This window comes from Dermacentor silvarum, chromosome 1 (assembly GCF_013339745.2).
Source record: "Dermacentor silvarum isolate Dsil-2018 chromosome 1, BIME_Dsil_1.4, whole genome shotgun sequence".
Lineage (NCBI taxonomy): Eukaryota > Metazoa > Arthropoda > Arachnida > Ixodida > Ixodidae > Dermacentor > Dermacentor silvarum.
In genome coordinates, this window is record NC_051154.1 from 228,853,041 (window position 1) to 228,875,487 (window position 22,447).

Sequence of the window (22,447 nt, forward strand, 5' to 3'; positions counted from 1 at the left end):
AGTAAAATGCTGGCAGGACTTTTTAGCGCAGAGCCTAAATGTAGCAGCGACATCTGTCTTTACCAATTTTGAGTGCCCCAACGAGCACTGCGCAATTCGAAATTAATTTAACCGTTCCGTTCCACATATGTGGTGCGCATTGAACCTAAACGTTAAATGTAGAAACTGGATTTTATTATTTGTAGACAACTCATAGGTAAAGGCTCATTCACCCATTCCTTCGTTATAAATCGCGGTAAGAATATCGCCCAATTTTTCTAGACCAACTTGCGCGCAGATGATCACCAAATAGTGATCGACGAATCCGAAAACTGACTGCCGCTGCTGTCAAGATATTCTCAGAGCTCCGGTCAATCTTTCTGGGAAAATTCTTGCAAAGCAAACTTTAAAAAAAGGAGGAAAAAAAGAAAGAAAAAAAATATCGCCGAGAATTAACGCGCGCGCCTTCTTTAAAAAATAAAAAGAAAGACGGAAAAATCGCCGAGAATTAACAGGCGCTATAGTTCAGAGGCTATGCAGACTGCCCATGTCCTGGGCCAACCCCGTCGACGCTGAGCAACATTAAGGCTCACCTGCGCGTAAAAAACTTCTTTCTCAAGTTCTGTACTTTGAAAGGATCTTCTACACGAAGCTCTCCAAGGCATAAAACGCTATGCTCCAAGGTGCCGCGCCGAAATGGAAACAATTTTCTTCTTCCATATGGCTATGAGTGGCTGTGGCCAGAACTCTGGCTGTGGCTACTGTTGCTGTCAAAAGAAAAACTTCCCCCAGGGGGCGCAGGAACAGCGACACGCATCTTATTGCCACGTTGGATTTGATTGCCGGTACTCTTCCTATTTTTTTTCGACGTTATTCTAGACTTTGAGCTTAATCATAGAACCTGTTGAATCGACCAGACGATCCACAGTGAAGCTAGTCATCGGTAGTTTGTAAAGAGTGAATAGTTCCCTAAAGCTCAGCTGTTTTTGATGGTAGTCGGGAAAAGAGAAATCGCCATCCACCACTTCGCCTGCGTTAATGTTTTGTGCATTTTCCCGACCACTGCATTATAACTAATTAAGAAAAACAGTGAGTTTCTGTCATCCTCGCCCATTCTTAAGAAATACCAGGTCATCAACCTTTTGCCGTCGCCTTGAAACGTCTCCCTGTCCGAGCGTCGTTCAATGAGTGTCAATTGCACTTCTTGGGCCGGCTCTGCTGTTCATGCTAGCAGCTTTTAAATCTTCCGTAACTCGCCGCTTAGTTTTACGTTTGTCTCTGGTTTGCAGGCAAACATGAAGGTGAAAGAAATAGATAGAACGGCGAACGTCGCCTGGTCGCCGGCGGTGCACCACCCGATTTACATTGCAGCCGGCACAGCCGCCCAGCAGCTGGATTCCACATTCAGGTACTATTTCCGCTTGGATTTTTGCTATGGACCCCAGTAAACCTTTGTTAGATTTGTGTGGTATGCTTCATCACAGTCTTTTGCCAACTTCCTCGTTTGTTGCATTGCAATTGCTGCTAGCTCATTCATTTGCTGCGGACATTTCAGCACGACGGCTGCGCTAGAGATATATGCACTGAACCTTACGGAGCCAGGATTGGATATGGGACTTGTGGGAACGCTAGATTCGGATCACAGGTGAGAATAATATTTGCCATTCTGCAGTTTAGCTTGTGACGATTTCGTCATGAACTTGCTACAAGCGTTAGTTTAAGCGAAACACGGTTAAATATTAGCATGTGCTATATGTCTGTTCGGCTCGCTCTTGACTTGGGGTCATTTTGCCTTTTCTAAGGCGATATTTTATTCACACACGTTACCTTGACTCGAAGATTTAAAGGTGGATCAAATAGCAAAATACTGTCTGTTGCTGCTTGATCTGCCATTTTTGACCTACCCATGTATCAGTATTGAATACACTGTTACGAATGAACATCAGCATCATGTTTTAGAACCTTTTGTGCTTTTCAGTGTAGGATTGCCCAAGTCGCAACTGAAGTGTCGCTTTGCTAGGCTGTGTGTATTGCTCGTATGAAGTGTCATGTCTATTCCTTGTAATCTGGCCGCAGTTTTAGTACTTTCGGGGACAAAAGTGCCCAGGAGACGCATGCTGCATTGCATTGCTGTGCTGTCTGCTGGGTTCAGCTACGCTATCCGCTGAGTTTGAAGCCACTGAAAAGCCCGTGCACTGCCCACACTCTTCACAGGCATGTGGTGTTACCTGCTTATATGCGACATTATGCTTGCCACAGGAACCGATGCTTCACAGGCTGGCATGATGGCTGGCACCTTCTATGTATGCCATGAATGGAGATAACATTTGCAGCTCTGCAATGTAACTCACTGGTAAAGCACACCAAACTTAAGGCAACAGACAACTCTTATATTGCTTCGAGGGCACTGTAATGGTTGGACATTTATGGTTCGCAGGCTTTCCAAATGATGTACTGAGTTGGCATCACTGACTAGCCACGAAGTTTACAGATACTGCTTCTACAGTGTTTTGCATGCAGCTAAGGCCTGCATTTCTGCTGGCATATGCAAATCATGTTGCTGGAGAGAGATTGATCGAAACCGTTACATCAAACTGACATTATCCTCTACATGCACCAGCCAGCTGCGAGGATGGTTTTTGGTAGCAACATAAAGCCCTGACCAGGCTCGGTAAAAATCGGTGACGGAGACAGGCTCAAGAATGAAGGCAGTACGTGGGACCAAATTTAATTCAAAACACCTTGACTATGTGCCTCCTTGTGCTGCGTTCCGTGGCAGACGTGATGTTATAGGTAAGCTAGAAAAACCATATGCCTGTCAGCAGAGTGGGGCGTGTATGGGGTTTTTGAGCGGTCTTGAACCCCAACTGAAAGCGTGGATGATCTTGGCAGATGAAGCAACTCTTCAATTTGGTCACTGCTTGCATGCCTTGGGCTCTTCTGTCCCCAATTGTACAAGAGCATTGCATTGTCTCCCATAAACTGTTAGTGAGAAATCTCAAGTGTGTTCAAGCTTATTAACATAATTTTCTTGGCATTAAATTCCTCCGGAATTATAAGCTGAGGCTAAGCGTGTTCCTCTTAATGTGCATCATGTTTTACTTGAGAAGTAGCTTGTTTTGGGCGTTGCTATTGGTTAACTTGTGACTAGAATGAACCCAGACTCATTTCAGACACTCTTAAGCACCATCTTAAGTAAATTATTCTCTCTCCCAATTCATTGCTGTAAGCACAACTTTTTACAATATGTTATTCATTTTTTTTAGTATATGATTCTTCTAGCAGCACATTTAAAATATACAGCTGTAGGCTTTTTTTTTTTCTGAATGTTTGTGCTGCTTGTTAAGACTTGAAGTGATTACTGTATTTTAAATTGCGCCTCAGTATCTACACAGTACGGCTTTAATATTCTATTCCTATGTGTGTGCGTGGCATGCATGTATATATGTGTATGTGTGTTTTGTACACTACTCGCCACAGCCATACTATTTTGACGGGGATGGAAAGCAAGAAAGCTTGTGCTAAATTTGACTGTATGGTAAAGCAACAGTAAAGGCAAATATTAAGTCAACGTGGACTGTTAAAATACCATTTCAGAAATCTTGCAGTGCTTGCGTAGTGCCAAGAAAAGGCTTGGTCTAGGAGAAAATAGCATCTGAGGGGTCTGCATACCTTTAGCACATTTTAAATCTCCCACCCCTGAGTGGGGAGGCGTTGCAAACACCATCCCCGCCCTTTACCGTTGGTGAGTAAAACAGCACCCAACAGACAGCGCTATGGTTTATTGCGCTAAACTCAAACGCGCGCAGCAGCGTTCGAGTTTAGCACAATCCAGCGCAGAGCGTTGGATTTGCCGCTGCAACCGCTCTTGGTCAAGTGGCGTAAACCGTTAGTGCATCTTGGTGAAATCAGATGGATGGGACATTCTCTGCTACTTGCAGTTTGTGTAACTTTTCGAGCCAATGATACCAGCACAGCATTACGTGATAATGAAACTACTGAAATGTGAAAGCGCGTGTGGCACAGAATTGAGCGAAAACGAAACTTTTTGACTGCCCGCTTCGTTGTCAAACGTGATGTCAGTGAGTTCTTTTTTCTAAAAATCGAGTAGAACTGGGCAAGTAGCATTTTATTCTGTCTTATAATGCAATGCTATGATCATTTTATTACCTGTGGTTGACTAGTAGTGACAGAATTATGCGGAGTGCCTATGTCATCGGGCTAGTACTTGAATGTCCTGGGGGAGTCTCAAATTGTGTCCAGCATTTATCTGTATTTTTCTATTGCTAAAGCTCTGTTCACGATAATATTGATACCTTAGACGTTCTTGAGAATTAATATATCACTTTAGCTTGACTTAATATTTGCCTTTAATGTCCTTTTAAGGGGCACCGGATGGTCAAAATTGATTTGGAATCCTGAACTATAGCATCTGTCATAGCCCAAGTGCTGCCTTGAGAAATTAAACCTCATTAATTATGCAGTCATCTTTCACACTGACTCTTCTTTTGCACCTTAAACCTGGTGCAACTTTTCTTGCTGATTTCTAACATATGTGTATGTAACACTTGCCTTGTAAAGTGAGAACATGTTCAAGAGTGTCTAGGGGAACTGAGCAGTCATTGCCAAGAGAACTGTGGTCGCCAATGACTTCAACTCATTTTGGAAGGAGGACCCTCTGTTTTTAGGGTTATATATTTTTTAATGAATTTAGTGTGTAGAAAATTTGGTCCTGTTTTGAAGTAACAATCGAGAACTGGATCATGATTTTGTAGCAGTGCCTTCCGTTCGATTCTATGCCACTCTTTTATCATCCACCATTCACAGCTGGCTGATCCCATTGATAATGCAGGCAGAGCGTCGCAAGTGCGAAAAGGAAAAGCATCAAAAAAGGCATTGCTAGAAAATCGCGGGCCCAGGTTACGGTATACTATTCAATAATTAGCTTTCCCATTTTTATTTTATATGGAGGGGGTATTCTTGCTTGCAAATAGATTTTGCTGTTACAAGCACTTTATTACATATTTTTCTCTGGACTTGTATATTTTTACAAACACGTTTTGGACCTCTTCATCCAGGGAGGTAAATTCCAATTTGAATGTGTATTTTTAAATTTCTCACCAGCTGTTGCTAATATATGTTTGCCATTTCCATTAGAAGCATTTTCCTGTCCACGCCAGAGCTAGTCATCTTCTACTAATACTTAATTGTAAATTGTAAGAATTTTATATATTTTAATTGAACCCCAGTCTTGCCACATCAAATGTGCAACTGTGGTATGAGCAGCATTTGCTAGCATGGGGTAGTGGATTTTGCAGTCATGCCAATATGACATATGGACACTTTGTGCCCTAGGGGCTTGCTATCAATAGAAAGTGTTCAGACTCATTCTGAACTAAACCCATGTCTGTTGTCAGTGTTTAAAAGACGTTTATAGTCATTGAACAGTTAATAGAGGAAACTTTGTGTAGTGCCTCCAGGATTTCATGGCTGCAGTTTTTTGTAGATATACTGTGTCTAACCAAGTTTTTATACATACATTGTCAGAAATCAGGTTTAACCTGAAAACGAAAAGTCTCCAATTCTTGCATAAATGGTTTACACATGCATAATCTTTATCCGTGAAACTCTCATAGTTCAAAAACTTGTGCTCTTTTACAGAGCTCCATATAAAACTTCCAGCTGTATTAAAAAATTTCGGGAAAGACTTTCATATTGTCAAATATTACGTGGAATGAATTAGCCTGAAATGTCATTTGTTGGCTTCACTATAATGTTGTATCTGTTTTGTGGTCCCATTTGGATTTCCGCCTTTCTGCAAGTAACGCAGGAGTTAACTCACACTTTTGTATAGACATGTTATCATGTGATATGTAATAGTTTTTTTTTTTTTTCGGTGCTCTTGTGCCTAAAAAAATTGTATGCTGTATCAAATTCACATAGGCTATATTTACTGTATTTGATGCATATTTATTATTCCCAGAAATTTCTATATTTGTTTCTGTCTTGATGTTAGTAAATCTAAACCTGTTGAAAATACTGCTGTTTTACTGCGAATGTTTTTCTAAATGTGTAACATGCATAATGATGTGGCAATGAAGAGTGTGTAGCACGGAGACCCAGATAATTTCTCACATTCTTTATTCACTTTTCTTGCCTTCATTTTGCTATAATGTGCCATGAATTTAAGGCTAGGTAGGAGTGCCGTACATGTATGTGGAAGTAGTGCAAGATGTACAGAAATATATAAGGCACACAGGGTTCCCCCAGAAAATTTTGAGAGGTGGACATTTGAGGACCTGAGGGGGGGGGGGAGGGCACAGGCACATATTGAATAATGATAACACAACAGACGTTCGAGCACAACGCAACAACGCAAGAAACTTTATATCTGAAAATGCTTATGGGGAGGGGGGGGACTATTCTGGATACTTGTTGAAAACTCGAGGTTGCCTTATCTAGCTCATTGGTTGAGAGCGCCGGAAAAAGAATTTATTATTGCGATAGTACTTATATAGACACTCCAGGGGCATTTCTGCCGACGTCGTCGCCGCCGAGAGGTTCAGTATATAGTCCACGGCCGATAAAATCGTCACTGTGCGCCGTATGCTCTATGTGCGAGTGAAAGTGTGCGAGAGTGAACCGGCGATCGCAGCCTCTCAATCGCATGTATGCAAGAGCGGGAAGGCAGCGCGAAGTCTTTCAGTCTCGCGCAATGTTCCGGAGGCAGGGTGGGGGGAGGAGGGGGGTACTCCGCGCCGCCCGAGTGACTGCGCGCGCCCACCGGGCCGCAAGGCTCTGGGGAGGGAGGCCACGTACTATGCACAGCGCTCCCGCCCGGGCGGCTGTATATTGAAAGGCATCTGCGATGGAGCAGGGCCGGTATTTTGTAGCGATGTCTTTCCGATACTAATGCCTTTTCCTGCTTTTCGCGCTTGGTCAGTGGTCAGAGTCACGGTCCGCTCACGTTATCAACGGGATCAGCCGGCCGTGAGCGGTGGATGATGAGACTAGCATAGAATAAAGCATAACGCATCGCTACAAAATACCGGCCCAGGCACGTTATCAACGGGATCCAGGGCCAGTATTTTGTAGCGATGCGTTATGCTTTATTTTGTGCTAGTCTTATCATCCACCCGTCGATAACGTGAGGGACTGTTACTCTGACCACTGACCAAGCGCGAGAAGCACGAAAAGGCATTAGCATCGGAAAGGCATAGTCCTTCCTCTATGAGCTGTGTTCTCGCGGCTTAATTTGCGTTGATGCGAACGGCGGGATGAAGGTCAATTCGCTCGCTGCTGCTGCCGCGCTTACTCACTACAGCGTTTTGACAGCGAGTTTCCGCGGTCATTGAATGAGATGCGTTCATGTTTGCTTGTGCGCGCATGACACCATGCTTTTTAATTTAGTTCGTATAACTGTCCACTAGTTTGCTATCGCAATCGATGAACTGCGACTTGAAGGCGACGACGCATCGGGTTTTGCTCTTCTTTCTGTGCACGGCCTCTCTTTCGTGCTTCTTTCTGAGGTCTAGTACCGCGATCGTCCGCGTTTACTGCCAGCCTCCTGGCCTCTGTTTCTGGCTCGTGAGCGTGTGCGGCTACTTCCCGCCTGCATCCATGCTTGCCCGTAACAGCGTGCTTGTGGAAACCGACCCCTCGCGCTCGTTGCTTCCACTGCATAGGTACAGAAAGTTGTCCCCGAGTACAGCAAACTTGAAGCCCGAGAGGTGGGCGGTCGGCGGGAGTGGTGGGCTGGAAAACCACTGCCGCCCACCATGGGGAGAACCCTGAACGCACATACATACGGACCAGGCATTCCTTGATAAAGCTGATTTTCTTCTTCTCTTATGAATGTATCTTAAAATTGACGACTGTAGTCCAAACTTGGCATTGCACCTAAGTTACAAATAAATTAAGTTTTTTTCGGTGAGCTTGTGGTCTGTGTATTCTTGCTTATAGGTGTACTGAAGGATAATTGCCACATGAGGATAAGACAAGGCAAAGTAGACGACAACACAGTGATGTGCTTGCCCTCTCCTTAGTCGCTTGTTTAATCTTTGTATTCATGGAACAGCCAAGCTATTGCTTCCATAGGAAGGAGCTCCAAACATATGTTAATTGGCCTTAAATTGCATTCGTTGGCTGCTTCAAAAATATTTTCTAGAAGTGCAGCTTCAATTTTGCTTCTGCCTCTGAGTGTTGTACGTAATGTGCTCAGGTTTCATAAGGTCGCCTGGGGCTGTCACGGGATATCAGATGGCGAGATGCCCAGTGGTGTGCTGGTTGGAGGTGCTGACGCTGGTAACCTGCTCGTGTATGACCCAGCAAAACTCATCAAGGGAGAGAATGCACTCATCTGCCAAAAGAACAAGCATACAGGCCCTGTCTACGCACTTGATTTCAACACATTTCAGGTGTGTTGCTTGGTGTTATTGAACAATTTGACCACTTTGATTTAAAGGCAGCTGTCACAAAACTCAACTTTTACTGCATTTGCTCATATTTGTGTACTTTGGAAAAGTAAGTCTCGTGACCTCTGCCTTCTCATGTTGTAAACGATAGTATACATCGCAAAGTCACCTTCTCTGTTATAACAATGAGGAGAACGTCATAGGCTGCAAGTATATAATTGTGGCCCTGTTCAGTGATTGTAAGCTTGTCATACTTATGTTCAGAATCATGTCTAGCTCATGTTGTTGAGTGTGGCAAAAGATCTTTCAGCAGAGTAGGTGTTTGTATTTACAGTTGTGGACTCTGAAACAATGTATTAGAGAGCCTGACCAAGCACCCTCTTGTATTCCAGTGCTGAGGAGCGTTGCTGTCTTAGTGAATTTTCTGCTATATCCTGGCATATATTAGACATATTTAGCTGCAAAAATGCATTTTTGGAGATAATGAGGAGTTTTAGCTTGTCAGTGAACATATTGCCCAGTACAGAATACTGGCTTATCGGAAATGTATACACTAGCTACCAGGTCAGTGGCACCAGCTGGTGGCACAAAGTTTAAACAAGCACACACAACTATTATTGTAGTAACCAACCATATTCTGCTTTGCTGCTGGTGTAAAGTGTTGACAGGGACGTAACCATTACCATGCAGCCTTTTTTATTTTTCTTCGACATGAACACTCGTGTAACGTGAAAATGTCTAATGCATTGTGGTTGGACAAAAAGGTTGCAAAATGTCGCTGCCGGCTTTGGTGCTGTAGTCCATGTCTCTGGTAATCTGGTAGTTCTGCAAAGGGTACTACGTTTATGGACAATCTAAACTCTCTCTTGGGGGTGACAGTTAAACAATTCATCATATTGGATTGTTAGCCAAGCTTAAATGATTATTAGTGTGTAATGGAATGTTGAGCAGAATATAAATGGTTCTAAAAATGATGAGGACTAAGGATAAGAATGACGTATATACCTTGATGCAACTGTGTGAAGTCTAAGCTTTTATCAGAGGACACTTGGACTGAGTTGAAGCAGCTGATATTGATGCTAGGTAAATATCAAAATTCCTTGAAGCTTGCACTCATTGTGTCAGGCTAGCAGACTTTTAATTTCAAAGCATGTATTGACGACAGTATAACTGTTCTTAATGTGAACACTCTCTGGTTGGTAACTAAAAAAAAAACTGATGCTCAGTGATGCTGCTAGAGATATGTGCAGAGTGTGTCATCGCAGCAACTGTGGCTTCTGCTAGTCCTGTTGCTAGAAGGTGGTATATAGTGCGCCTTAAAGAAGCACATTCTAAAATTAAATTTTTATACCCTTTGGGACTTACCTTGCACCCTAACAATAATTCTTATCTTGCATGCATTTCATTTCTTTAACACTTGGCACTCACTACTTTCCTGTCAGGAGCAATATGTCGCGCTCATGCGCACTTGCTGATTGGGACCCTAAAAAAAGTACTGGGAGCACAGTTTCAAAGGAAATGTGCACAAGATAGCTGACGATTATTCTTGAGGGATAAGATAAGCCCCAATAAGTGCAAACTTTTCTTAAAAGTGCAAAAATCTTGACTCTCTCTTTGTTTACTTTTTGAGGTAGCTGTCGACACTGTAATGTGGCATGAAGCCTTAGTTTCTCGAAAGCATGCAAATGATTACTGTATTTATTTGTAGAAGGCCTGTAATTTTTTTCCCAAATTTTTAACGGGTGCGGGCTTTTATCGAAGCAGGCTTATAGTCACCCACTGAAGCCTCGAACTGGGCTTGGACTGCTATGCAAATAAATGCAATCACTGGTTGCGGACTATGAACACATTTACAGTCGCCGACCTTTCAAAATTTTTTCACTCCAAAGTGAGGGTGCGGGGCTTACATGAGGGCGGGCCATGCATGAGTAAATACGGTAAAATGTGCACCAAGTGCATATGCTTTGAACTGGTCACAATATCCTTTTAGATGTACATAGTTCAATAGGAAGAGAAGCAAACCTTGGTCATTCTGCATAATAGCTGTATGAAACTGATGTATTGAAAACAGTATATATCTTTTCTAGGCAAACCTTCTGGCTTCAGGGTCAACGGATTCAGAAATCTTCATCTGGGACCTTAATAGTCCTAATGCACCTATGACTCCCGGGGCCAAATCTCAGGTGGGTAAATGGCTTTTCGCTGTCTTCGATATTTCTTGTTACTTTTGGATACTGTATGCAATGTACTTGGCATGGAGGAAGGTAATAAACTAGGAGTGAGCATTACATGCAGCCAGCATTGGCAAGCAAGCTCTCCATGAAGCCATTCCCTTTGCTTTTTCCTTCTCAATGTTGACCCAACTTGTGGCCTCTGAGGCTTGGCGTGCCGGGAATGTTTGGTTCCCGGTAGTTTTCAATCGATGTGCAGTTATTGAGATGCCCTACCGTAGCTCTGCCTGCAGAGTGGAAGCACTAAAGCTTACCGTGCACTCTGACGTGACAATCACGAGTTGGGCCGACTCGTTTGGCTTCAATCGGGGTACGCAATGCTCCCTCTTAGTTCTTTCCTTCCCCCATGATCTTGGTATCTTAACTGTAACGCCTGTAATGTCAGCACCTTGCTTTCAGTTTAATAAGCTTGTGATGTGATATTTATCGCATGAAGACAAACAGCATTGATATGGATGCAACTCTGCAATATCTGCACATGTTAAGAAATATAGTTCTGTGGGACTGGTTTAATACTACTGTGCAATGCAGTGCCAGTGGGCGAGAGCGAAATTTTTGCCAATTGTCTCGAAAGCTGTAGTTTAATATTATTGTTTCTTTATTCAGTTTTATTACCAACAAAACTTTCATAATCTATGTTTAGTTATTATGGGTGCTGCAGTTAGCCAAAAGACTCAGCAGAGTCATTCAGTCGATGTCCAGCACGTGTCCTGTCCACTCATGCTTGTTGCCCTTTTCAATAAGTGCTGTTAATGTGTTCCACTGTTCCAATAACCAATTTTCCCAGCTTTCAACAATGACTGTATCGTGCCTGGTCTCTAATACTGTTTTATTTGACAGCCAAATGAAGATATCAGCTGCCTAGCATGGAATCGGCAAGTGCAGCACATCTTAGCCTCTACCTTTCCAGCACGATGCATTGTTTGGGACTTGCGCAAAAATGAGCCCATTATCAAGGTGTCGGACACTACTAACAGGGTTAGTACTTACAGTCAATAGACTGTTTCTTGCACATTCCTGCTATTTGTGAGTGAAAAATGAATCTTGATAGCATATTTAATAAAGTATGCAGCCGTCTTCATTTTTCTGTGCTTAATCATTTTGCAAACAAGGAAGCACGAAAGCCTTGTCTTTTGTAACGAAGTAGGGAGATCAATACTCTTTCAAGCACAGAAGCCTGTTACTATAATAAAGCCCAAAATTATTGAAAAACTGAGGTAAGAGAGACTTCGAAAATATTGTCGAATTGAAAGAATAATAATTTTCGTATGTAACTATGGAGATCTTGGCTGTGAACACATGTACCCATGTTGTAGTACCTAGTCCTCTGAACACCCAGTGAAGCTCAACTAAGATTTTATGTTCTCTTAAACAGAGAGCAACACTATATTCTGCACACTCATGTTGCTCTTCATGATCTTTTTTTTTATTAAGTGTCTTCCACATCACCTTCATACTCGGATACTAAAGAGATGCTGCGACTTTCGTGAAGCTGGCAAAGTATGTGCATGCCACAGGCGTCAGGGCAGAGCCACTAAGGTACTGATGCCCAGAAATAGAAGCAACGGAGTTTGATAATGGTGAGGACTTCTGAAAAGTAATGAAGATGAGCTTATGGCAAAGAAAAAAAAAATGGTGGTTATTAGTGCTGACCACCATGTGGGAAAAAATCAGGAGGTAGGCTTTCTTTTATTGTATTGAGAGGATGCAGGCATTGCAGCTTCATGTGTGAAGTTTGGCTGTTGGGCACGAATGCAGGAAGGCGAGGCTAGAGGCCAGCAGCTGAGAGGCGCAGTGCTGCATGTGTTGATTGGGTGTGTTTTTATTTTACTTACTTTTATGCTACCAACATCTGCTAGGGGGCTTGCATCTTGCGATGGCATGGCGCACACCTTGATGCACATGTGGCTTGGGCAGAAAAGGGCTGTACTGCCATCGCCAGTGAATTCATTGTGCAGTTTGTATCAACTGCAGTGAAATTTTGGGCTGCATAAAAAGCCTAGTCTCAGATAGTGTGACTATAGAGCAACTTCTGAGCAAACTTTTACTGCGGAACTGTAAACAGATGCATTGCAAAAAGCTAGCGAAAGTAGGTGTTTTTGATACCAAAACTGTAAAAAAAAAAAAAATGCTGTCATTACCGCTCACTCGAAATGACGCAACACATACTGTTGAGAACAAACGTGGTTCATCAGCATGTCCTAATGTGCTATACAAAGGCTATTCTAATAGTAAAATTGGGCATTTGCTAGCCCTACAACTATGTCAAGGTTGCTTCAGTAGCGTATATACATTTATATACAGTACTGCACTTTTATGATCAGTTTAGCTGAAGTAAAATTTCGTTGCAGTTGTCCTAAGTGACTAGCTGAACGGACTTGGGAGCGTGTATCGCGAGGCTGCCTGTACAATGCAGTGCTTTGCATGTAGGTGCATTGCAAGGCCGTGGCATGGCACCCTGAAGTGGCCACTCAGCTTTGTCTGGCCTCTGAAGATGACCATGCACCTGTGGTGCAACTTTGGGATTTGCGATTTGCGACCTCTCCACTGAAGACCCTTGAGCACCATCAGAAGTGAGTGGATTAGCATTGCCTCTGTGACAGCTTTGGTTTGATACATTATTTGAATGGAGCAGCTTTCAGGAAAATACATTGGCACACATTTTTAGATTTGTAGAAACTTTACCACATGCTTCTTGCCCCTAAAAGGATTACATTTAGAAAGTATGGAGGTTGGATATCTTGACTCTTTCGTTACCGCGAGAAAATACAGTAGAACCTCGCTGATGTGTTCCCGCTTAATATGATTTCCCGGCTCCTACGTTCGCAATCGCGAAAAATAAACATAACCCCATAGAGGAATGTGTTAATATGTTCCGGTTAATACGGTCCCGGAAAATACGATTATTCAGCAGCAACGTTCAGCATTGCAGCAAACTGCGGTCGTATGATACGTTCTGCAGCGAAAAATTATCATTCAGGGGTGCAAAAAGACCACTCTCATGTGCTTCTGAAGCGCTAAGCGGCAGACAGCGGCCGCGCGGCTTTTCTGCAGTGCTCAATTCCCCCCGTCCCCCCCCTCCGTGACTTCTCTGCATTGCTCCGGCAGCAGCGGCGAGCGAATTTACCTTTGCGCTGCCTCGCTTCAACGCGAACTACTAAGCGGCGAAAACAGGCGGATGCCGTGCGCACGCGGCGCTACAACTCGCCGAGATCGTAGCGGAGGTGGTGGCGGACGAGGTGCCTGAAGACAGCGGCGAGAACGAAGGCTTGCGCCCGCCGGCTAGCTTGCGCCCGCCGGCTACCTTCGGTGGGCGCAAGCCTTCATTTTTTTTTAGGTTTTTAGGCACGCGTCGGCCGCGTGCCTAAAAAACTGCGTAGTCACCATCGATGATAGCATAGATAGCGACTGCGGTTTCGACTGCAGTTGTTGCAGTGAATGGTAGTTAATTCGTCCAGACTCGGTGTGCGCGTCGGGCGCATGCCTTCAGCACCGCAAAGTCGCCGTTCGTAATCGCGTCGATAGCGGTCACGGTTTTTTCCGCAGCGGTTGCGGCAAACGGTTGTTTCGTTTTGACTCGGTGCAAAGCTATCGAGCCTGAAGAGCACCGGCTACATCGCGATTATGGTTTCGCCAGATCACTGGCGAAAACGTAATCGCGATGTGCGCGCGATAGTATAAAGCGTGTCTACATGCTTGGTCTACATGTTTTGCATACGTGCAGGGCTTGAAAATCGTTTTGGTTATAATGCGGTACCGCTTATAGTGCAGATATTCGCAACTCCACCGACTTACGTTATAAGCGGTCTACACTGTATTGTAGTACATTATATTGAGGTTTTACTGTGTCCACTTCTGCTGCATCAGCAAATTGAACTTCTGCAACAGTAAAACTGCCATACTTGTCATGAGGGGGAAAGCCGAGTCATATGAAAGATGGATAGCTGCTTTGAAGTTCTTGCACCAGCTTGCTGTGACGTCGTGGACTTGGACAGCTTCTGTTTGGCTGTAGGTAATAGCTTATTGGTTGAGAAGGATACATTGCATTCTGACAAAACCAAAGACTCAACCCAGGAGCAGGTGTTGAGAATCCTTTCTGTGCTGAAATGGCCCAAATGCAAGAAAATGCTTTGTATGATTTGAAAAAGTGCGACGTGACATTAGCGTTCTCCATAACAATTTTTGAGGGGTAGACATCTTGCGAACGGGGGGGGGGGGGGGGTTTAACATTGTGGTTGGTACTTTTTTCACAATACTGGATTTTGGACGCATTAACTAAACAAACAAGAGCGAGCAATGCAGCCTACTGCAATTGCCAAATGCCATCGGGACAAAGAAATGCTCAGCTCTCTGCTGTCAAAATGCGCAAAACGTGTGCAAATCTGCATCAGTAACGAACCGTGAAGCTAGCTTTTCATTTCACTTGCTTCTTTTGCTTTTATTTTTGCACAGTGAACATGTTGCTGCAGCTATCCTGTTTGAGACAGGGTCTAGATGGCTGCATTATGATTCACGCGATTTGCAGTGTGATGGCACCTCCCAAAGCCTGAATTCTTATTCGATTTTTGCTGACTGCACAATAGTAAAGTGTGATTTTCTCAACTTCCACTTTGCATTTCTTTCCAATGAATATAGTATATTAACCCATGTGATAAAAAGGAACACTTGAGGATCAAGGGGAAAAAAGAAGAATTGGAAATTTTGATCAAACCGGCCATTCTAATTGCCGAGTTGCACCTCAAATGGATCGACAGTCATCCAGAGCAGTGGGCAGTAAACCAAAGCAGTAGGCAACATTTCCCAGACTGAATTCTCTGCATCACAGAGAATTCAGAGAACTCTGCATCACAGTGGCGTAGCTGTGCTAGGGACTCAAAAAAGAAAGTTCGGCCTTCATTTTCACTTATGAAAATCAGCCTTTTTCAACCAAATAAATAAATATAGAGCGTTGAAAAAATACTTTATTAGTCGTAACTATGGGTTAGTGTTGTTATTTAGTATACTGTTAATAGTCGTATGTCTTCTGATTGCCAAGATCTCTTTTTCTGGCTGGGCGTGTGTGTGTGTGTGTGTGTGTGTGTGTGTGTGTGTGTGTGTGTGTGTGTGTGTGTGTGTGTGTGTGTGTGTGTGTGTGTGTGTGTGTGTGTGTGTGTTGATGTTTAAGTACTACATCATTTAAATATCTTATATTTAGAATTTCATTAACCCCTCAAGTGCTGATGACGACTTAATGCGTTGTGACCTTTCCGCAATTTTTGCACTTGTGTACATGAACAGTTTCTTGTAATTTTGACAAATAAATAATACACAATGACTTTTACTGTTTTTTTCAACAAGACCAGTAGAAATGCAATAACATCCCTGGTGCCATACTTTTTAGAAAAATTGGTGCAAAATATGCAGCTTGACGACTTAATGCGTTGTGACCTTTCCGCAATTTTTGCACTTGTGTACATGAACAGTTTCTTGTAATTTTGACAAATAAATAATACACAATGACTTTTACTGTTTTTTTCAACAAGACCAGTAGAAATGCAATAAACATCCCTGGTGCCATACTTTTTAGAAAAATTGGTGCAAAATATGCAGCTTGAAAATAATTACACACTTTTAGAAACTTTTTTTAAAATTTGTCATAGCAGTTAAGGGGTTAAGGAACTTATTTATGTGTTGGTATACAACGGCATCATTTTAAAGTTCTGTGAAACCAGTGCCATTACCGAATGACAAGGCACAATGAAGGAATATTATGCATTCTTGAGCTCAGAATGTAAGCAAGTGATTGAAAGTTGGTGTTCGTTTGACAAAGTTTCTTGTTTTTGTGTTTAATTTGACTGCTCTTACTTGCAGGGGTGTTCTGTCTATTGCTTGGTGCCCACAAGACCCAGACCTCCTGTTGTCATGTGGCAAGGACAACCGGATACTTTGCTGGAACCCAAATTCTAATGTACAGGGTGGTGAGGTAGGCTGTTTTAATGAAAAGCGGTTTATTTAAGATGATGCTTTTAGAGAGGCTTTGAAAGGTGTGGCAAATTGTGGCAAATTAATTCAAAAGCTTGGTTTTTAAGATGTGTAATCAATGAAAAAAAAAATATCTTTACTTGCTTTAATTCATGACTCTTATGATTGTTTATCTGATGGAGCAGAGTGCCACTATTGTGTCATGTTAAATTGAATGTTTAACATGACACAATAGAGAGACTGCTTATGCCACATTGGGGTCCTCTGACCCCAATGTATAAGCAGTCTCTCCCAATGTGTCTCTCGTGATATAGCATAAGCAGTCTGTAGAAGTAACTTTCTCACAGTGTCTCAGTGTGTTTTACATAGTACATACTATTTTGTACCAGCTCTAGGGCTAAGGCTATGGTACTGTACACTGTGTTCAATTACCTGCATTGTATAGCCATTTGGAGTGGAGGACATATTGTCTGCAGGGTTGGCAAACAAGAAGCATTTGGTTTTGCATTTATGATTTTATGGGGGGAGTGGAACCATTGTGAGATACCACGGAAAGAATAACTGGTGTACAGTTAAACCCACTTTTATACCACTTTTAACAATATATAGGTTATAACAATGAGAAGGTGCTGCACCGTCAACTTTTGTATGTTTTCTATGGTGAAATAACCCGCTTACTACAATGCCCCGTGCCGCATTATTGGTTATAACGATGAAGTCTGGCTACTGGGTAACCATGCTGAAAGAAAATGGAATGCCAAATCCTGGAAAAGAAAAAAAAATGAGCAGCTGCGCGTCGTCGCATGGTTTTCCAGCCTTCTCCGCATCGCCAGCCTCGCTAGCCTCTCTCCCATTGCCCTTCCACTGCTCCGAACACGAATGGGCTGCGCCCATAGCTTTACGCTGCACCACTCCCCGAAACACGAATGGACTGCGCCAACTGCGCTGATAACCCTGACTGAGGGGTGAATCTCCACATGGCTGCGATTGGCTGTTTTAATGCAGATGCTCAGTTGACGCTAGCGCCAAGGCCCCCTTCAGTTACAACCCTAGCAGACAGGCGATGCATTGGCAAAATGGCAGGCACATGGTTGTTTACGTTGTCATGGCAATAGGAACAGCAGCCGTGCAGTGCTTTCTCTTTGTGTTTTTATTATAATGACCTGCTCCGCTTGCTCCCCCAATGCCATGCGTGCCATATTTTTTTTTTTTTTCGTTTTGCCTGTGCACAGCGTTTTTTTTTTTCTTTCTTTTTCTTTTTGTGCACGATATGCTGCACATTTTTGTGTACTCACGCGCGGTGCGCCGTGCATTCTTTGCGTGCTTGCATGCACGCAGTCTTGTTCATTACTGCGATCATGCTAGCATGTGCCAGAACATAGAAAAAAATGAATTCCACACTAACACACCAGATCTTTGACTTCGTTTTATTGACTTCCTTTCCGCAAAACAAGATTTATATAATGTGGTTTGATACACATTCAGAAAAGGAACGGAAGTATGCATAACATGTTCATGACTACTAAACAAAAAAGTTCACTGTAAGGTTTAAAATTGAGGTGGGAACGCGGCTTGCGCAGATGAAAAAATCGCGGGAAACGTCTTTTTTTAACAGCGAAGCTGTTTAAGCCTGCTGTAATTTGTGGTGTGTATCAAGAAACTACCAAGAAAGAAAATAAAATTAACTTTCTTGCTGAGGTGGAATTCGAAACCGCGTACTCCCGGTCCTAAAGCAAGCATCGTGACCACTAGGCTATACAGCCACGCTGGCAGAACGTGCATTTATGCGAACCATATGATTGCGTTCGAGCGTCGTCGTCTTCCTCCACAGCTGGCGCATTCGTTCGCTCGTGCTCTGTGAGGTGAAGAGGTTTTGCGCGCTATGAGAGCGAGAGAGAGAGAGATGCATTCACGGAGCAGGTCTGCAGGGCCGTGTTGTCGGCATTGCAAAGCGGTGTCGGTGTTACAAGCTGCACTATGCAACGCGCAGTGATGGCCAAAAGTCCGAGACGCGCTAAAGGAAATTATCATCAGCATGAGTAATAAGATTAAAAGTTTGCGCGCACTTCCGAAAAATGCTGGGCTACAATCGCCCAGCTTCGCTGTTTTTTTATTGCATTTTCGAAATCTTTCGCACATATATATACCGAATTTTATACTGATAAGATCAGTATTTTAGCTGCAATAACATTTTATGCAACGTGTACGAGCTGGATCTCAGCAGAAATCATCAACACTGAAACAGCAATTTTTCCGCGACACGCAGCTGTGGTTCCACGCGCAGTAGTGTGGACATCTTGGTCTCATTTGAAAGAGCCATCTTTCTCTTTCAAATTCCCGCCAGATCGGGTCTCATTCAGCCATTGGCCATTTAGAAAATGTGCGGCAAAAAGACGTACGAGTGTATCCTCCTATTCGTTATTTGGCGCACGTGACTTAAGGGTGCCACCCGATTGGCGGAATATCATCGTTGTTATCTGCTCCGCGCCTTGGGCCGCGTACTGACGAGCGCCATTTTGCCCGTGCCAGCGAGGACCCGCATTGCAATGTCGAAACTGGAGCGGAAATTTCATACGAGGTACAAGTTAGCCGCAAGAAAAGTGCAACGGATGCTTAATAAAAACTTCGACAAACACTGCCTGGCAGAACAAAACGCCGAAGACGTTGCATCCTCCGTGTGCAACGACGAAGTCGATACTACCAAGGTAGGCCTAACGAGCGCATTGGCTGCCACGGACACCGTGACGAGTCCGTCAGCTACGGACCCTTCGAGCAGCGATCGCTTGCGTCTAGACACAATATATCGACATCCCTCAGACTTGGACGATCAAAAAAGGAAAACTGAAGAAAAACTGTTGCAGTTGTCGTCTACTCCAGCAACGGAGAGGAAATGCGATTTCGTGGGTGAAGGCACGGATGGCGCGGCTCGCCCGCTTGATGGGACGATGTTCACAATTGTAGATTTAAATGTGGTGAACACTTTGTCGCATGCCAAGTGCACAACTTGTAACGGTAAACTTCAAATCGGCAAAGACGAACGAGAGTACGGACTCACTGCAAAGTTGCGTTTGATGTGCGCGAACTGTGGAGAGACTTTGTCGGGCATGGAGCTCGCTGCGCGTACGTAGTGATGAAAGAATGCACCCCTTCACTGTTAACGTTCTGGCTGCGCGTGCCATGCAGGCAACCAGGAATTGACAGACAACCCTTAATGACATATTTTCGTTTACGGGCATCAGCCATCATGGTCTCCATGCGAAAACGTGGCAATGCTACGTAAAGACAAAGTTGACACCCGTGGCTGATCGCGCAGCGCGTAACCTAACGATCGACTGCACGCGGTCGGTTCGCAAACTTTACGCCAAGCTGCACGTGAGCCAGCCCGGGAACATCTCGGTGTCCTATGATGGGTCATGGATTACCCGCGGTCATTTATCGCACATCGGTGTCAGCACCGTAATAGAGTTGTTTAGCGGACTTGTGTTAGACTTCGTTGTTATGAGCAACTTCTGTGCTGGTTGCAAGTCAGGCCCAAAACAGAGTGACCCTGGCTATGAAGCTTGGAAGGATGGTCACCAGTGTCAAAAGAACACTGATAAGAAGTCTGGGGAGATGGAGGTGGAGACTGCCCTGATCCTCTTCATAAGATCTTTATAGCGGTACAATCTGCGGTACACCGCAGTCCTTTGTGACGGGGACAGCCGCAGTTATCTGGCATTGCAAGGGGACAAAGTCTATGGGTATATCCCAATTGAAAAAGAAAACTGTGTGAACCATGTACAAAAACGCATGGGGACAGCTCTGCCCAACTGTGTTGCAAAACACAGAGGCCCTGGCCTTGAGAGCCTCGGTGGAAAGGGCTGTTTGACAGGAGACCTGATCAACAATCTCAGCTCCTACTATGGATGGGCTCTCAAAAACCACAAAGGAGACGTGGATGCCACGCAGCGGGCAGTGATTGCCACTTAACATCTTGTTACTTCTAATGACAATGTGGCTAACCATACTTTCTGCCCGACAGACCCCGACTATTGGTGCAAGCAAAATGCCGCAAAGGCCAAGGGTGAGCCTGCTCATAAAAACCGTAGAAAACTGCCTTCACATGTCTGTCAGGCCCTGCTTCCTATATATGAGCGCCTCTCAGACAAAAAGCTGCTTCAACGGTGACAGCGTGGGAAGACGCAAAACAACAATGAAAGCCTGCATTCGATGATATGGGCACTTTAAACAAAGGAGCGTCATGCTTCTTTGTTCACAGTCGAGGCTGCTGTGGCCGAAGCAGTACTGAAGTTCAATGCGGGTAATGCAAGGGCTTCAGAGGACATACTGAGAGAACTAGTCTCAATCCAAGCAAACAAAGTCATACCCGTATGACTGAGAAGGATCGGCGACGAGCAGTAGCGTTATTCAAGAAGCATGAAGCAGCAGAGAACTTGCACCAGTCCTTGAAAAAGCGGCACAAGGGCATCAAGAGTCAACAAGACTATATGCCTGGTACATACTAAAGCTGTTCCAGCTGTAAAAACATAAAGTAGGTCTGTTTGTTTTTCCCAATTTTCTCAAAACATGTTTTTTGGTCACTTTCTTATTTTGCCAGAGTGATATCTCGGGATCTAGAAAAGCTAGAGCTACAATTCTTTTATCATAAAGCCCAATCTGTATATTAGATAGTGCTGGCAGCAGAATTTTAATTTCCTGGATATATATTTTTAAATTTTGATTTTGTTTTTGCTTTGTTATAGCCATGCTACAAACGCTGAACTTTGATCCTCTGCAGAATGACTAATTATGATTTGATTTAAAAATTGTTTCCAGTGCTGCACTTACTGTATATTCTAGTATCCAGTTATATAATAATATTTGAATTTTGCTGAGCAGTTTTTTTTTTATTGTCTCCAGAAACAATAGAGTGGCTGCTTGGTCTATCTCCTGAACTAATTGACTTACAAGAAAACTTATTGCATATTTAAAATCGCCATAAAAAGTTGAACAAGTTTGAGTAATTTCATCATGTTTACCCATAAAATACAGAAAATACTTCAACAAGCCACGTCCCTCCTTAAAGAAGACAGCGAGAAAAAATTAAAAAATAGAACACAATAAAATTGCGAAGGCTGTTTCATGTACAGTCGACGTCCGATTTCCCGGACGCCCGAAATTCCGGACATGCCTGATTTCCCGGACTCATCTGTGGCACCGTCAAGTTCCCCATAGAGTCAATGTATTAAAAAGTCCGAAATTCCGGACGCTTATAGCCTTCGCCATCCGATTTCCCGGACTTTTTACTGTTAACCGCCGACACAGAATCACCAACGACGCCGCCATTTTGGTTGTTTTCATATCCTCGAACCCACCATACTCGCATCGCAGGTGTGGCCAGCAGCACCGCCGCACCGCGCCGCGGCTGCCGTAACCTCGAAACCGCACGTGTCAATCCGTTGCCAGCCGTAGCTTAGCCAAGCCAAACCTCACTGTGTTCGTTCACGTGTTGTTTTGTCAGCTCTGCCAGCTCTGCGGTCGTGTCTGCGGTTGATCGTTTGCTGCTGCGCGCTATCTTCAGTGATCATGTTTCCCGACCTTCAGCATCCACCGAGTTCCTAGCTGTTTCGTGCTGCGCTTTTCGTCGAGCGGATTCACCGTTTACAGCGATGGCACTGACTGCTCCTTCGTCTTCGTCCGCGCCTTTGAACGAACTGCCATCCGCGAACTGCCCTCCGTGGACGAACTGACGAAGTGACGAACTGCCATCTGTGGACGTTGCCTTCGACGATCTGCGCGCTGCCGGCGTGTCGATTCCAGCCGGGATAACCTTTGAGGGCTTCGCCGACGCTGACAAAGACCTCGAGCTATGTGCGGAGTTGA

General features: G+C 43.9%; 1 protein-coding gene across 1 annotated transcript in view; it reads left to right on the forward strand.

Moving 5' to 3' along the window:
* Positions 1-755: 755 nt before the first annotated feature.
* Positions 756-22,447, forward strand: part of LOC119436875 (protein transport protein Sec31A-like) — a 134,080-nt gene continuing 112,388 nt past the window's right edge. The window contains exons 1-8 of the mRNA XM_037703896.2: positions 756-824; positions 1,269-1,387; positions 1,535-1,624; positions 8,201-8,396; positions 10,481-10,576; positions 11,465-11,602; positions 13,055-13,197; positions 16,475-16,586. Coding sequence (XP_037559824.1) covers positions 1,275-1,387; positions 1,535-1,624; positions 8,201-8,396; positions 10,481-10,576; positions 11,465-11,602; positions 13,055-13,197; positions 16,475-16,586 — 888 coding nt within the window. The 5' untranslated portion in view covers positions 756-824; positions 1,269-1,274. The remainder of the gene's footprint in view (positions 825-1,268; positions 1,388-1,534; positions 1,625-8,200; positions 8,397-10,480; positions 10,577-11,464; positions 11,603-13,054; positions 13,198-16,474; positions 16,587-22,447) is intronic.